The sequence below is a fragment of the Schistocerca piceifrons genome, chromosome 1 (assembly GCF_021461385.2).
Source record: "Schistocerca piceifrons isolate TAMUIC-IGC-003096 chromosome 1, iqSchPice1.1, whole genome shotgun sequence".
Lineage (NCBI taxonomy): Eukaryota > Metazoa > Arthropoda > Insecta > Orthoptera > Acrididae > Schistocerca > Schistocerca piceifrons.
In genome coordinates this window covers 722116807-722130632 of record NC_060138.1, presented here as the reverse complement: position 1 = coordinate 722130632, position 13826 = coordinate 722116807, and the positions used below count along the sequence as shown (strand labels likewise).

The 13826-nt window shown below is 45.0% G+C and overlaps 1 protein-coding gene across 1 annotated transcript in view; it reads right to left on the bottom strand.

Moving 5' to 3' along the window:
• Positions 1–383: 383 nt before the first annotated feature.
• The window catches only part of LOC124771984 (lipopolysaccharide-induced tumor necrosis factor-alpha factor homolog), a 168007-nt gene continuing 154564 nt past the window's right edge, over positions 384–13826 (bottom strand). The window contains exon 5 of the mRNA XM_047249329.1: positions 384–563. Within this exon, the coding sequence (XP_047105285.1) occupies positions 461–563 (103 nt within the window). The 3' untranslated portion in view covers positions 384–460. The remainder of the gene's footprint in view (positions 564–13826) is intronic.

Sequence of the window (13826 nt, the reverse complement as noted above, 5' to 3'; positions counted from 1 at the left end):
TTTTAGCAGTGTTGGCTTCACAATATAAGCTTCGAATATGAAACACTAGTTTTAATTGCATAAGCAGACTCGTAATATGACAATACTCTCTTTAGAAATTAAACTTTTTTTACGTGACAGTAAAAATATTTTGAGTATATTGATGATGCTAATACAGATTCTGGCTGAGCGTGAATAACTAAAGATTTCGGAAATCTCTGTGGCTGCCACAAATATTTCTATAGATTAGGAAAATCGTTAGTAAATGATCATTTATTGCGATAGTTTCACCCTCGGCTTCTGTTTGCTTTACATTAGCTTTGGAAGGGGAATGTTGACTGACAAATGGCTCACAAAGAATTTGCAAACAATAAATATTTATTAACGGTCATGCAGCTGCAGTGTCATAAACACCAAATTCATGCGTTTCTGTAACAAAAATTAATAAAAATTTTACATATTTTGTGTTATCACGAACACATCATTTGTCATACGTGCCAATATAAGCACCACATTTAGGGCAGTAGTGTATCTTGCTTTTGCAGCTGTCCATACAGTAAGGAATCCACATGCAACACAGGCCTCTGAAACAGAAATGCATCATAATGAGAACATTAAGGTGAGCAAAGATAGTTGCAAAATAGAGAAAAAAGTTAATATATGAATACACTGTAGTTATTCTACAGAGAAGAGCACACAGCTTTATGAGTGGTACGAGTATAGGATCGAGATACTGAAGCATTCATATTACATGTGCATGACTGTTATAAAAAGACTCATAGCGGCTGAAGTAAATATAATGAACAATAAATCTGTGGGTTATGACGAACAAAACTAAATGCTCGCACAGTTATGCTTACATGTAATCGCTTAATGTTGTACTTTTAGTCAACATGTGATCCAGAACACTCAGAGACTGCCATTTCCGTTCGAGTTCAAAGACAGCGGTAAATGTTATGCAACTTTAGTTTTACTCGATGAAGTCTGCTGACATTTGCGTTAAGTTGAATCGCGACATACACTATGTGATCAAAAGTATCCGGACACCCCAAAAACTAACGTTTTTCATATTGGGTGCATTATGCTGTCACCTATTGCCAGGTACTCCATACCAGCGACCTCAGTAGTCAATAGACATCATGAGAGAGCAGAATTGGGCGCTCCGACTTCGAACGTGGTCAGGCGATTGGGTGTCACTTGTGTCGTACGTCTGTATGCGATATTTCCACACTCCTAAACATTCCTAGGTCCACTGTTTCCTATGTGATAGTGAAGTGGAAACGTGAAGGGTCACGTACAGCACAAAACCGTACAGGCCGACCTCGTCTGTTGACTGACAGAGACCACAGACAGTCGAAGAGGGCCGTAATGTGTAATAGGCATACGTTTATCCAGACCATATCACAGGAATTCCAAACTGCATCAGGATCCACTGCAACTATACTACTGGCCATTAAAATTGCTATACCACGAAGATGACGTGCTACAGACGCGAAATTTAACCGACAGGAAGAAGATGCTGTGATATGCAAATGATTAGCTTTTCAAAGCATTCACACATGGTTGGCGCCGGTGGCGACACCTACAACGTGCTAACATGAGGAAAGTTTCCAACCGATTGCGTGAAAAACACCAGTTGACCGGCGTTGCCTGGTGAAACGTTGTTGTAATGCCTCATGTAAGGAGGAGAAACGCGTACCATCACGTTTCCGACTTTGATAAAGGTCGGATTGTAGCCTATCGCATTGCGGTTTATCGTATCACGACATTGCTACTCACGTTGGTCGAGATCCAATGACTGTTAGCAGGATATGGAATCGGTGGGTTCAGGAGGGTAATACGGAACGCCGTGCTGGATCCCAAAGGTCTCGTATCACTAGCGGTAGAGACGACAGGCGTCTTATCCGCATGACTGTAATGGATCGTGCATCCACGTCTCGATCCCTGAGTCAACAGATGGGGACGTTTGCAAGACAACAACCATCTGCACGAACAGTTCGACGACATTTGCAGCAGCATGGACTATCAGCTCGGACACCATGGCTGCGGTTACCCTTGACGCTGCATCACAGACAGGAGCGCCCTCGATGGTGTACTCAACGACGAACCTGAGTGCACGAATGGCAAAACGTCATTTTTTCGGTTGAGTCCAGGTTCTGTTTACAGCATCATGCTGGTCGAATCAGTGTTTGGCGACAGCGCGGTGAACGCACATTGGAAGCCTGTATTCGTCATCGCCATACTGGCGTATCACCCGGCGAGATGGTATGGGGTGCCTTTGGTTACACGTCTCGGTCACCTCTCGTCCGCATTGACGGTACTTTGAACAGTGGACGTTACATTTCAGATGTGTTACGACCCGTGGCTCTACCCTTCGTTCGATCGCTGGAAATCGTACATTTCAGCAGGATAATGCACGACCGCATGTTGCAAGTCCTGTACGGGCCTTTCTGGATACAGAAAATGTTCGACTGCTGCCCTGGCGAGCACATTCTCCAGGTCTCTCACCAACTGAAAACGTCTGGTCAATGGTGGCCGAGCAACTGGCTCGTCACAATACGCCAGTCACTACTCTTGATGAACTGTGGTATCGTGTTGAAGCTGCATGGGCAGTTGTATCTGTACACGCCATCCAAGCTCTGTTAGACTCAATGCCCAGGCGTATCAAGGCCGTTATTACGGCCAGAGGTGGTTGTTCTGGGTACTGATTTCTCAGGATCTATGCACCCAAATTGCGTGAAAATGTAATCACATGTCAGTTCTAGTATAATATATTTGTCCAATGAATACCCGTTTATCATCTGCATTTCTTCTTGGTGTAGCAATTTTAATGAGCAGTAGTGTACTATGACAGTTAGGCGGGAGGTGAGAAAACTTATATTTCATATTCGAGCGGCTGCTCATAAGCCACACATCACCCCGCTAAGTGCCAAACTACGCCTCGCTTGGTGTAAAAAGGGGAAACATTGGACGACTGAACAATGGAAAAACGTTGTGTGGAGTGACGAATCATGGTACGCAATGTGACGACCCGACGGCAGGGTGTGGGTATGGCCCCTGTCCGGTGAACGTCATCTGCCAGTGTGTGTAGTGCCAACAGTAAAATTCGGCGGCGGTGGTGTTATGGTGTGGTCATGTTTTTCATGGAGGAGGCTTGCACCCCTTATTGTTTTGGGTGGCACTTTCACAGCACAGGCCTACGTTGATGTTCTGAGCACCTTCTTGCTTCTTGACGCGCAATTCGGGGATGGAGATTGCATCTTTCAACACGATCGAGCACATTTACGTAATGCACGGCCTGTGGGGGAGTAGTTACACGACAGTAACATGCCTGTAATGAATTGGCCTGCACAGAGTCCTGACATGAATCCTGTAGAACACCTTTAGGATGTTTTGGAACGACGACTTCGTGCCAACCCCCACCGACCGACATCGATACCTCTCCTCAGTGCGGCACTGCCATTCCCCAAGAAACCTTCCACCAACAGACTGAACGTATGACTACGAGCTTGCAAGCTGTCGTCAAGGCTAAGGGTGGGCCAATACTATATTGAAGTCCAGCATTACCGCTGGAGGGCGCCACGAACTTGTAAGTCAGTTTCAGCCACGTGTCCGGATACTTCTGATCACATAATGTATCTCCATACGGAAATGAAAAGGGCTACTGATGTGTTGCTTTCACAGAATGGATTGCTAGTCAGCGGCTCGCATTGTTGGCCAATAAACAGTATGTAATGACACTTAGAAAGTACATTTCTTGTGGAAACATACGCTTTTTTAAATGGAACAGTGCCTACTGACATTAACAAACTAAAAGTAGTGGCGTTTGTTGCAAGATTCTAGTAAACGTCGTTTGCTTTGAAAAGTTTCGAAACCAACACTTGTTTGTGCCATTCAAGCTGCGTAGTTGCTAGGGCAGATGTTGTTGTGAGTGCCTACAGTGTGCTTGTGTGTTCCTTGGTGCACTGAAATTTGACAGTCCAAGCAGCAAATCGTGAGTGGATGACAGGATTTACCAGATCAGAAAAAGCCGACTTGCTCATGGTGTATGGGGAGTGTAGGAAGAATGCAGTTTGTTTTTGTATGGTGTACGTAGCAAGATATTCCAACACACATCAACCATCTAGGGAATTATTTATCAGCCTCTTCAACAACAAAACAATATGTGTGAAATCTTATGGGACTTAACTGCTCAGGTCATCAGTCCCTAAGCTTACACACTACTTAACCTAAATTATCCTCAGGACGAACACACACACCCATGCCCGAGGGAGGACTCAAACTTCCGCCGGGATCAGCCGCACAGTCCATGATTGCAGCACCTTAGACCGCTCGGCTAATATCGCACGGCCCTCTTCAACAGTTACGTGAAAGTGGTAGTATAACACCTGCACAACGTAACAGTAACTTGCTGCTGTTGCAGTTGATCTGCATGTTAGCTCCTGCACAGTCGTACGAGGAAGTGGCGTATGTCAGCCAAGTGTACTACGCATTCTCCATTCCTATCACATCTCTCTCCATCAAGAGCTGCTTGGAAACGATTATGAGAATCGTGTTAACGTCTTTACATGGGTGATAAGATAGGATACTCCAGATGTATCACGTATTTTGTTTACTGATGAAGCCACATTTACCAATCATGGCCGGATAAACCGCCGAGACTTACACTATTGGTCTGCTGACAATCTTCATTGGCAGGTGGAACGTCAGCGTCCACGGAATGTAAGCGTGTGGTGCGGGATACTGAACCATCAGTTCATAGGCCAGTTTTTCATAGACGGAAATCTTGATATTCGCAAGTGTCGCAGCCTCCTAACAGATTATCTTCCACGGACGCTAGAACATGTTCCCTCGTAGCCTAGGAGGAAACTACAGCACGTCATCACGAACAGTTTCCAAATCCAGAATGAGATTTTCACTCTGCAGCGGAGTCTGCGCTGATATGAAACTTTCTGGCAGATTAAAACTGTGTGCCGGACCGAGACTCGAACTCGGGACCTTGCCTTTCGCGGGCAAGTGCTCTACCAGGTTCGCAGGAGAGCTTCTGTTAAGTTTGAATGAAGGAGACGAGGTACTGGCAGAAGTAAAGCTGTGAGGACGGGGCGTGAGTCGTGCTTGGGTAGCTCAGTTGGTAGAACACTGGCCCGCGAAAGGCAAAGGTCCCGAGTTCGAGTCTCGGTCCGGCACACAGTTTTAATCTAGTTTCCAAATCGTTTGATTGGATACAGAGTACCTGGACCTTGCCCAGCTCCTTCCCCAGATTTGATGCATGCAAATTTTTTTCTGTGGGTGTAGCTGAAAGATGCTGTCTGCATTGGAAATCAAATTACAACTGAAAATCCTGTCTTCACTTTTCTCTGTGATTTACTGGATGCATTTTAAAAAGAGTTTCATACGCTAGACATCTTTTTTTATTTAAATGAGGCGTTTGATTGTGTCGATCACAAAATACCGTTCCAGAGGGTGGACCATTATAGAATACGGGGAGGAGTTCACAACTGGGTCACCTCTTACTTTAAGAACAGACAGCAAATGGTCATTCCCCACATTATTGATAATATCTGATGATGTGGGATTGGAGTAGAGTACGGTTAAATGAGGTGTGCTCCAGGGATCAATGCTGGGGCCTTTTGGTGTTACAGTCTAAACATGCTGCATGGTGTCTGTTTGTTCTGTATCGTGTCTCCCTACCACTTTCGCGCAACGACGCTTTGAGCGTGTTTTTTAGGGAATTGACTAGTTTGAACCTGGGACCTGTTGCTGGTAAGGAGACGCCAGACCACACATGACATGTAGAATTCAGAAGAGCACAGTGAGACTAGCGATGATATAACCAAATACTTAATGATTTCAGCGTCAGCTCCACTGCACTCCCTGTAAAGGAATCTTAATAGTAATTAAATTTAGTGGAAGGGGTTCAAGGCTTTCCTATTTTTAGTTAGCTGGTAAAATAACATCGAAAAAGCAGTTAAGTTTACCATTGGAAATTTTATTCTACTCACAAAACATCGTTTATAAATTGCACTATTGATAAAAGGAAATGTTTTAATACAGGATGGTAAAAACCAACTGCATTCAACAAAAATGTGAACAAATATTCCCTGAATGGGTTTCCAAGTTCTACAATGGATCGAAGGATGACCTATACCATATCACATCTACACTCCTGGAAATGGAAAAAAGAACACATTGACACCGGTGTGTCAGACCCACCATACTTGCTCCGGACACTGCGAGAGGGCTGTACAAGCAATGATCACACGCACGGCACAGCGGACACACCAGGAACCGCGGTGTTGGCCGTCGAATGGCGCTAGCTGCGCAGCATTTGTGCACCGCCGCCGTCAGTGTCAGCCAGTTTGCCGTGGCATACGGAGCTCCATCGCAGTCTTTAACACTGGTAGCATGCCGCGACAGCGTGGACGTGAACCGTATGTGCAGTTGACGGACTTTGAGCGAGGGCGTATAGTGGGCATGCGGGAGGCCGGGTGGACGTACCGCCGAATTGCTCAACACGTGGGGCGTGAGGTCTCCACAGTACATCGATGTTGTCGCCAGTGGTCGGCGGAAGGTGCACGTGCCCGTCGACCTGGGACTGGACCGTAGCGACGCACGGATGCACGCCAAGACCGTAGGATCCTACGCAGCGCCGTAGGGGACCGCACCGCCACTTCCCAGCAAATTAGGGACACTGTTGCTCCTGGGGTATCGGCGAGGACCATTCGCACCTTCTCCATGAAGCTGGGCTACGGTCCCGCACACCGTTAGGCCGTCTTCCGCTCACGCCCCAACATCGTGCAGCCTGCCTCCAGTGTTGTCGCGACAGGCGTGAATGGAGGGACGAATGGAGACGTGTCGTCTTCAGCGATGAGAGTCGCTTCTGCCTTGGTGCCAATGATGGTCGTATGCGTGTTTGGGGCCGTGCAGGTGAGCGCCACAATCAGGACTGCATACGACCGAGGCACACAGGGCCAACACCCGGCATCATGGTGTGGGGAGCGATCTCCTACACTGGCCGTACACCACTGGTGATCGTCGAGGGGACACTGAATAGTGCACGGTACATCCAAACCGTCATCGAACCCATCGTTCTACCATTCCTAGACCGGCAAGGGAACTTGCTGTTCCAACAGGACAATGCACGTCCGCATGTATCCCGTGCCACCCAACGTGCTCTAGAAGGTGTAAGTCAACTACCCTGGCCAGCAAGATCTCCGGATCTGTCCCCCATTGAGCATGTTTGGGACTGGATGAAGCGTCGTCTGCACGTCCAGCACGAACGCTGGTCCAACTGAGGCGCCAGGTGGAAATGGCATGGCAAGCCGTTCCACAGGACTACATCCAGCATCTCTACGATCGTCTCCATGGGAGAATAGCAGCCTGCATTGCTGCAAAAGGTGGATATACACTGTACTAGTGCCGACATTGTGCATGCTCTGTTGCCTGTGTCTATGTGCCTGTGGTTCTGTCAGTGTGATCATGTGATGTATCTGACCCCAGGAATGTGTCAATAAAGTTTCCCCTTCCTGGGACAATGAATTCACGGTGTTCTTATTTCAATTTCCAGGAGTGTATATAACAGAAAAATCATCGAGTTTCAGATTTTTACTTCAAGTGGCAAATGTGAACACCATGAGCTTTAATTGACGATCGACACTAGTATTACGTAAAGGGGATGTAACAGATGACACTTCTGCAGTTCTGAACGAAGCCTTATGCGCTCAAAAATGTGGCATCGCGTGCGTTCGTTACCTTGTCGGTGTTTGTCAGGGGGCGGCGGCCGGCGCAGCTCCGTCCAGCTCGCCCTCTCGGAAGCAACTCTCTCCTAACTTCTCCTTACTACAATTTACCGAAGTTGGTTTAAAAAAGAACTATCTGGATGTGTTTTCATCTGACCAATTAGGGTCTCAATGTTAACCTTAAGCTCCGCCTACAAAAGTTCTGTCTATCCGATGAGAAACGTTATACTTTTCATGGTGGGGCAATGTTTTTAAAGTTTGCAACGTAACAGAGACGTGAAAAAGTCTCACACTAAAACTTGCAGCTGGTGTGGTCCTTTTAGCGTTATCGTAAGATCTATACTGTTCTTCTGGAGGGCTCTAGCTTTTAACATGGGCTGGGGGTGGTCCTAACGTAACAGAGACGCGAAAAAGTCTCACGCTAAAACTTGCGGGTGGTGTGGTCGTAGCGGTTAGCTGGCGACGTGGGTGTCCGTCCCTTGTCGTAGGGCCTTCTCGCTTAACACGGTTCTGCTCTCGGTTTCTGTTCTCGTTTCTCCCCTCGGAACTGCGTCTGTCTCACGGTGCGAAGGTATGACATGCATTTAGGCATTCTTGTGTTAGTCTGTGGTATTCCATTTGCTCACTCGTTACTCGTATTACTTTGGTTAATTTAATGTCACGATTTATTTGGAGCTATGAGACATACTACTGGATTTGCTTATCATGTCAGGGTTTTCATGGAAGGTGTTGGATTTGCCTGACACCTTACAACAGGTGGTTCTAAAATATTTCTGTTTGATCATGACACTAGCTTGGTAGTAGAGGATGTTGTGTGCAACGCTGGCACCGTTTCAAATAGTGCAGTTTAAGACATAAGTTCTTGGTCTGTATAAAGTAAACTAACTTTAAATCACAGTAGACTCAGTTTTTACAGTTTCTAACACACAATTCAGCAAAAGCTGACGTTTTAGTCACACAGAATGGCCACATGATTGGTGAGCTTGAACAGTTCAAATCTCTAGGTGATCAGATGTAGTAAACTGTCGTGGACAGCCCATATTCAGGACCTTGTCCAAAGACTTAATGCTGCAATTTTTACGATTAGACCAGTATTTGAAGTAAGTGATAATTCGACACGAAAAGTAATCTACTTTGCTTATTTTCGTTCGCTTATGATGTATGGTATTATATTTTGGGGTAACTCTTCCCATTGTCAAAGTATAATTTTGGCTCAGAAACGGGCGGTACAGCCAGTAAGTGGTGTAAGTTCGCCAATCTCTTGTCGATCCCTGTTCATTAATCTGGGTATTCTGAGATTGGTCTCTTAGTATATGTATTCTTTAACGTGGTTTTTGACAACAATATCAGCTTATTACCATGAATTAGCAGCTTTCACTCAGTTAATACTGGGCAGAAATCCAATCAGAATTTGGACCGCACTTCGTTGACTCTTGTGCAGAAAGGCGTGCAGTATACTGCTGCATTAATTTTCAGTAATATACTACAAGTACTCAACTATCTTGGCAGTAATCCACGCCCTTTCAAATTTAAACTGCAGAGTTTCCTCATGGGCCACTCATTCTTTCTGTAGAAGGGTTCCCTGAAAAATTAATCTAACTCTTGTGTTATATTGTTGATTGCGTTTATATAAACTTATAGCTTCTCTTTCTAGGATTCATAAACATTTCATTCTATCTGTTATTATTTTTCTGTTGTAATTTCAGATACTAACGCGGTCCTTGGCCATGGCGATAAGCTCCTCCCTTTGGTCCTACGGAACTAGACTTCACCTGATGACATGCAACGACATAATACTGCGGCCTGCTCAGACATCTCTTCTGAACTGCTAGCACGTGTGCAGCAGACGTTCCAGAACAGGCTGGAAGCGTGTTCATTTTGAACACAACCTTTGATGGTCAGTTGTCTCGTCACTAGCCAGAATCCACGTAACTAGTGTACGCACTTCAGTTGTTCTTTAGTGTGTGCTACTACGATATTTCGTAAACGACTCGCACTACAATCCTGCAACAGACACCACTGACATTCTAATATACTCCACCTTTAGTTTGTTAATGTCAATAAGCGTTGTCCCATTTAAAAAGTGTACTTTAGCACAAGAAATACACTTTCTGAGTATTTTTACCATCTGGTTATTGGCTAACTATATGAACTCCTGACTACCATTCCATATTCAATCCATTCTGTGAAAACTGTACATCAATAGTACAGATTCCCGTATGGAGGACATAGTGATAGACATCCCTGGGGATGTGAAGCAGCTGAATGGGTTGAAAATAAATAAATCGCCAGGTCCTGATGGGATTCCAATTCGGTTTTACAGAGAGTACTCTACTGCATTGGCTCCTTACTTAGCTTGCAGTTATCGCGAATCTCTTGCCAAACGTAAAGTCCCGAGCGACTCGAAAAAAGCGCAGGTGACGCCTGTATATAAGAAGATCCTCAAAATTACAGACCAATATTCTTAACATCGGTTTGTTGCAGGATTCTCGAACATATTCTCAGTTCGAATATAATGAATTTCCTTGCGACAGAGAAGTTGCTGTCCACGCATCAGCACGTCTTTAGAGTACTGCTCGAGCGTTTGGGATCCGTATCAGGTCCGATTGAGGGAGGACATAGAAGCAAAGCGGGCTGCTAGATTTGTTACTGGTAGGTTTGATCATCACGCGAGTGTTACGGAAATGCATCAGGAACTCGAGTGGGAGTCTCTGGAGGAAAGGAGGCGTTCTTTTCGTGAATCGCTACTGAGGAAATTTAGAGAACCAGCATTTGAGGCTGACTGCAGTACAATTTTACTGCCGCCAACTTACATTACGCGGAAAGACCACAAAGATAAGATAAGAGAGATTAGGGCTCGTACAGAGGCATACATGCAGTCATTTTTCCCTCGTTGTGTTTGGGAGTAGAACAGGGAGAGAAGATGCTAGTTGTCGTACGAGGTACCCTCCGCCACGCACCGTATGGTGGATTGCGGAGTATGTATGAAGATGTAGATGTTTCCACAATAACCGCGGTGCATATATGACGTATCAACCCGCCGGGATTCGGGTAGGCGCGCCGGCCTCGGATAGAAACCGACCGTCGGATTAACGACGACGGCCGGTGTGCCGGCCAGCCTGGATGTGGTTTTTAGTCGGTTTCCCACATCCTACTAGATGAATACTGGGCTGGTCCCCAAGTCCCGCTTCAGTTACACGACTTGCAGACATATGAAACAAATTCACACTATTTCATGATTTACACTAGACGCAGACAGCTGGGGTACACCAATTCCGTCCCCGGGGGTATGGGGTGGCGGCAGGAAGGGCATCCGGCCACCCCTTAAAATTAACCATGCCAAATCCGTACTTAACCCTGCCGACCCTGCGCACAATGCGGGATAAAGGCAGTAGCAAAAGAAAGAAAAGAAGATATATGATATATCAGACAACATTCAAGATCTGTGAAGGAAAACCTACAGAGGATGGACGCTTCGTGCAGGGATTAGCAATTAACCTTCAGCATAAACAAATGCAACGTACTGCATATGCATAAAGAACTTTTATTGCATGATTGCACTATTGCAGAACAATCACTGGAAGCGTTACTTCCATAAATTACCGAGGAGTGTGTGTACGAAACAACTGAAGTGGAAGAGCTACATGAAACAAAACAACTAACTTACAAAGTCCTCGTTCGCCAAATACTTGAATACTGCTCGTCAGTATGGGATCCGTACCAGATAGGATTGATAGAGCAATCAGAGAAGAGCCAAAGACGAGCACACGTTTCGTTACACGTCATACAGTCACCACTAAAGCGTCCCCGAAATAATGAACCGACTCCAGTGTCAGAGGCTGCAGGAGAAGTTCCGAGTGTGTGCTTTCCTCGAAGAGTCGACAAATATTTTGCTACCTCCTTGGTCCACCTCGCGAAAAGACCTCGAAGATAAAATTCGAAATTCGAGCCCTCACGGACGCTTGCCGGCAATCGTTCTTCCCGCGAACCATTAGCGACTGGAACAGGAAAGGGGAGAAGTGAGAGTGGTACACAAAACATTCTCCGCCAAACACCATTAGATGGCTTGCAGGGTATACAGTGTAACAGGATGAATGGTCAATCTTCAGGGATTTGTGTCACCGAGCGAGGTGGCGCAGTGGTTAACTATCTGGCTTCTCATTCAGGAGGACAATGGTTCAAACACGCGTCCGGCCATCCCGATTTAGGTTCTCCGTGATTTCCCTATATCGGTTCAGACAAATTCCTAGATCGTTCCTTTGAAAGGGCACGGCCGATTCCCTTCCCTAATCCGATGCGACCGAAGACCTCGTTGTTTGTATATCTGTGACTTGAAGTTTTCACGAGCCTTAATAATTTTGCTTTGTTCATGAACATTTACGGCATTTGCGGGTGTTTCTTTCCAGCGAAGCTTAATTTGACGTGCAAGGTAATGGAGATAAATTTCTTTGTCGAAAAGAGTTCGCGGCCTCTTCCGCCGGAGGTTCGAGTCCTCCCTCGCGCATGGGTGAGTGTGTGTGTGTGTGTGTGTGTGTCTGTGTGTGTGTGTGTGTGTGTGTGTGTTGTTATTAACATAAGTTAGTTTAAGTAGTGTGTAAGTCTAGGAACCGATGACCTCAGCAGTTTGGTCCCTTAGGAATTCACACACATTTTTGAAAGTGTTCCATAGCATTCTTATTCACATTAATTCAGTGTCGGAGAGAGGAATGAACCTCTGAGCCTCTGACTTAATGTGATGGGCATAATTCTTTTTGTCTGTATTCTTGAGTGTGAATCGTGAATGTTTATGTGAACTTTTCCCATGCGCGCCCAAGATTTCGTTCTCATTTATCACCACTGTGCACCACAACACAATATAATAGCAAGTGAGATAATGAATTACATAAGAGGCAACGACAGATCATAATTTATAATTATTTTGTACATTTTAATATGATGTTTTATTATAATAAACTATGCTAAACTGCGATCACTGTTTCTCAGACCAACCTGCACAAAAGGCAGGCCTTACATATGTAGTCTTTCTTTGATTATCTTATTCTTTTTGTTGAGGCTTAAGCTCCTGCTTGCCCTGAATTATTTTATTTAACGATCGTACTTAAATAGTTTCCGTGTGCTAATTCCATATGCTCACTTGGATCTTTTTATTAATATTAACACGTTAGTTATAGTTACCAATTCAGTGATTAATTCAGTTCTTATATTAAATTTTCACAATTTTAACGAATTTGGTTGTTGTTGTTGTTGTGGTCTTCAGTCCTGAGACTGGTTTGATGCAGCTTTCCATGCTACTCTACCCTGTGCAAGCTTCTTCATCTCCCAGTACCTACTGCAACCCACATCCATCTGAATCTGCTTAGTGTATTCATCTCTTGGTCTCCCTCTACGATTTTTACCCTCCACGCTGCCCTCCAATACTAAATTGGTGATCCCTTGATGCCTCAGAACATGGCCTACCAACCGATCCCTTCTTCTAGTCAAGTTGTGCCACAAACTTATCTTCTCCCCAATCCTATTCAATACCTCCTCATTGGTTATGTGATCTACCCATCTAATCTTCAGCATTCTTCCGTAGCACCACATTTCGAAAGCTTCTATTCTCTTCTTGTCTAAACTATTTATCGTCCATGTTTCACTTCCATACATGGCTACACTCCATAAAAATACTTTCAGAAACGACTTCCTGACACTTAAATCTATACTCGATGTTAACAAATTTCTCCTCTTCAGAAAGGCTTTCCTTGCCATTGCCAGTCTACATTTTATATCCTCTCTACTTCGACAATCATCAGTTATTTTGCTCCCCAAATAGCAAAACTCCTTTACTACTTTAAGTGTCTCATTTCCTAATCTAATTCCCTCAGCATCACCCGACTTAATTCGACTATATTCCATTATCCTCGTTTTGCTTTTGTTGATGTTCATCTTATATCCTCCCTTCAAGACACTATCCACTCCGTTCAACTACTCTTCCAAGTCCTGCTCAATATACAGGTTGAATAACATCGGGGAGAGGCTACAACCCTGTCTCACTCCCTTCCCAACCACTGCTTCCCTTTCATGTCCTTCGACTCTTATAACTGCCATCTGGTTTCTGTACAAATTGTA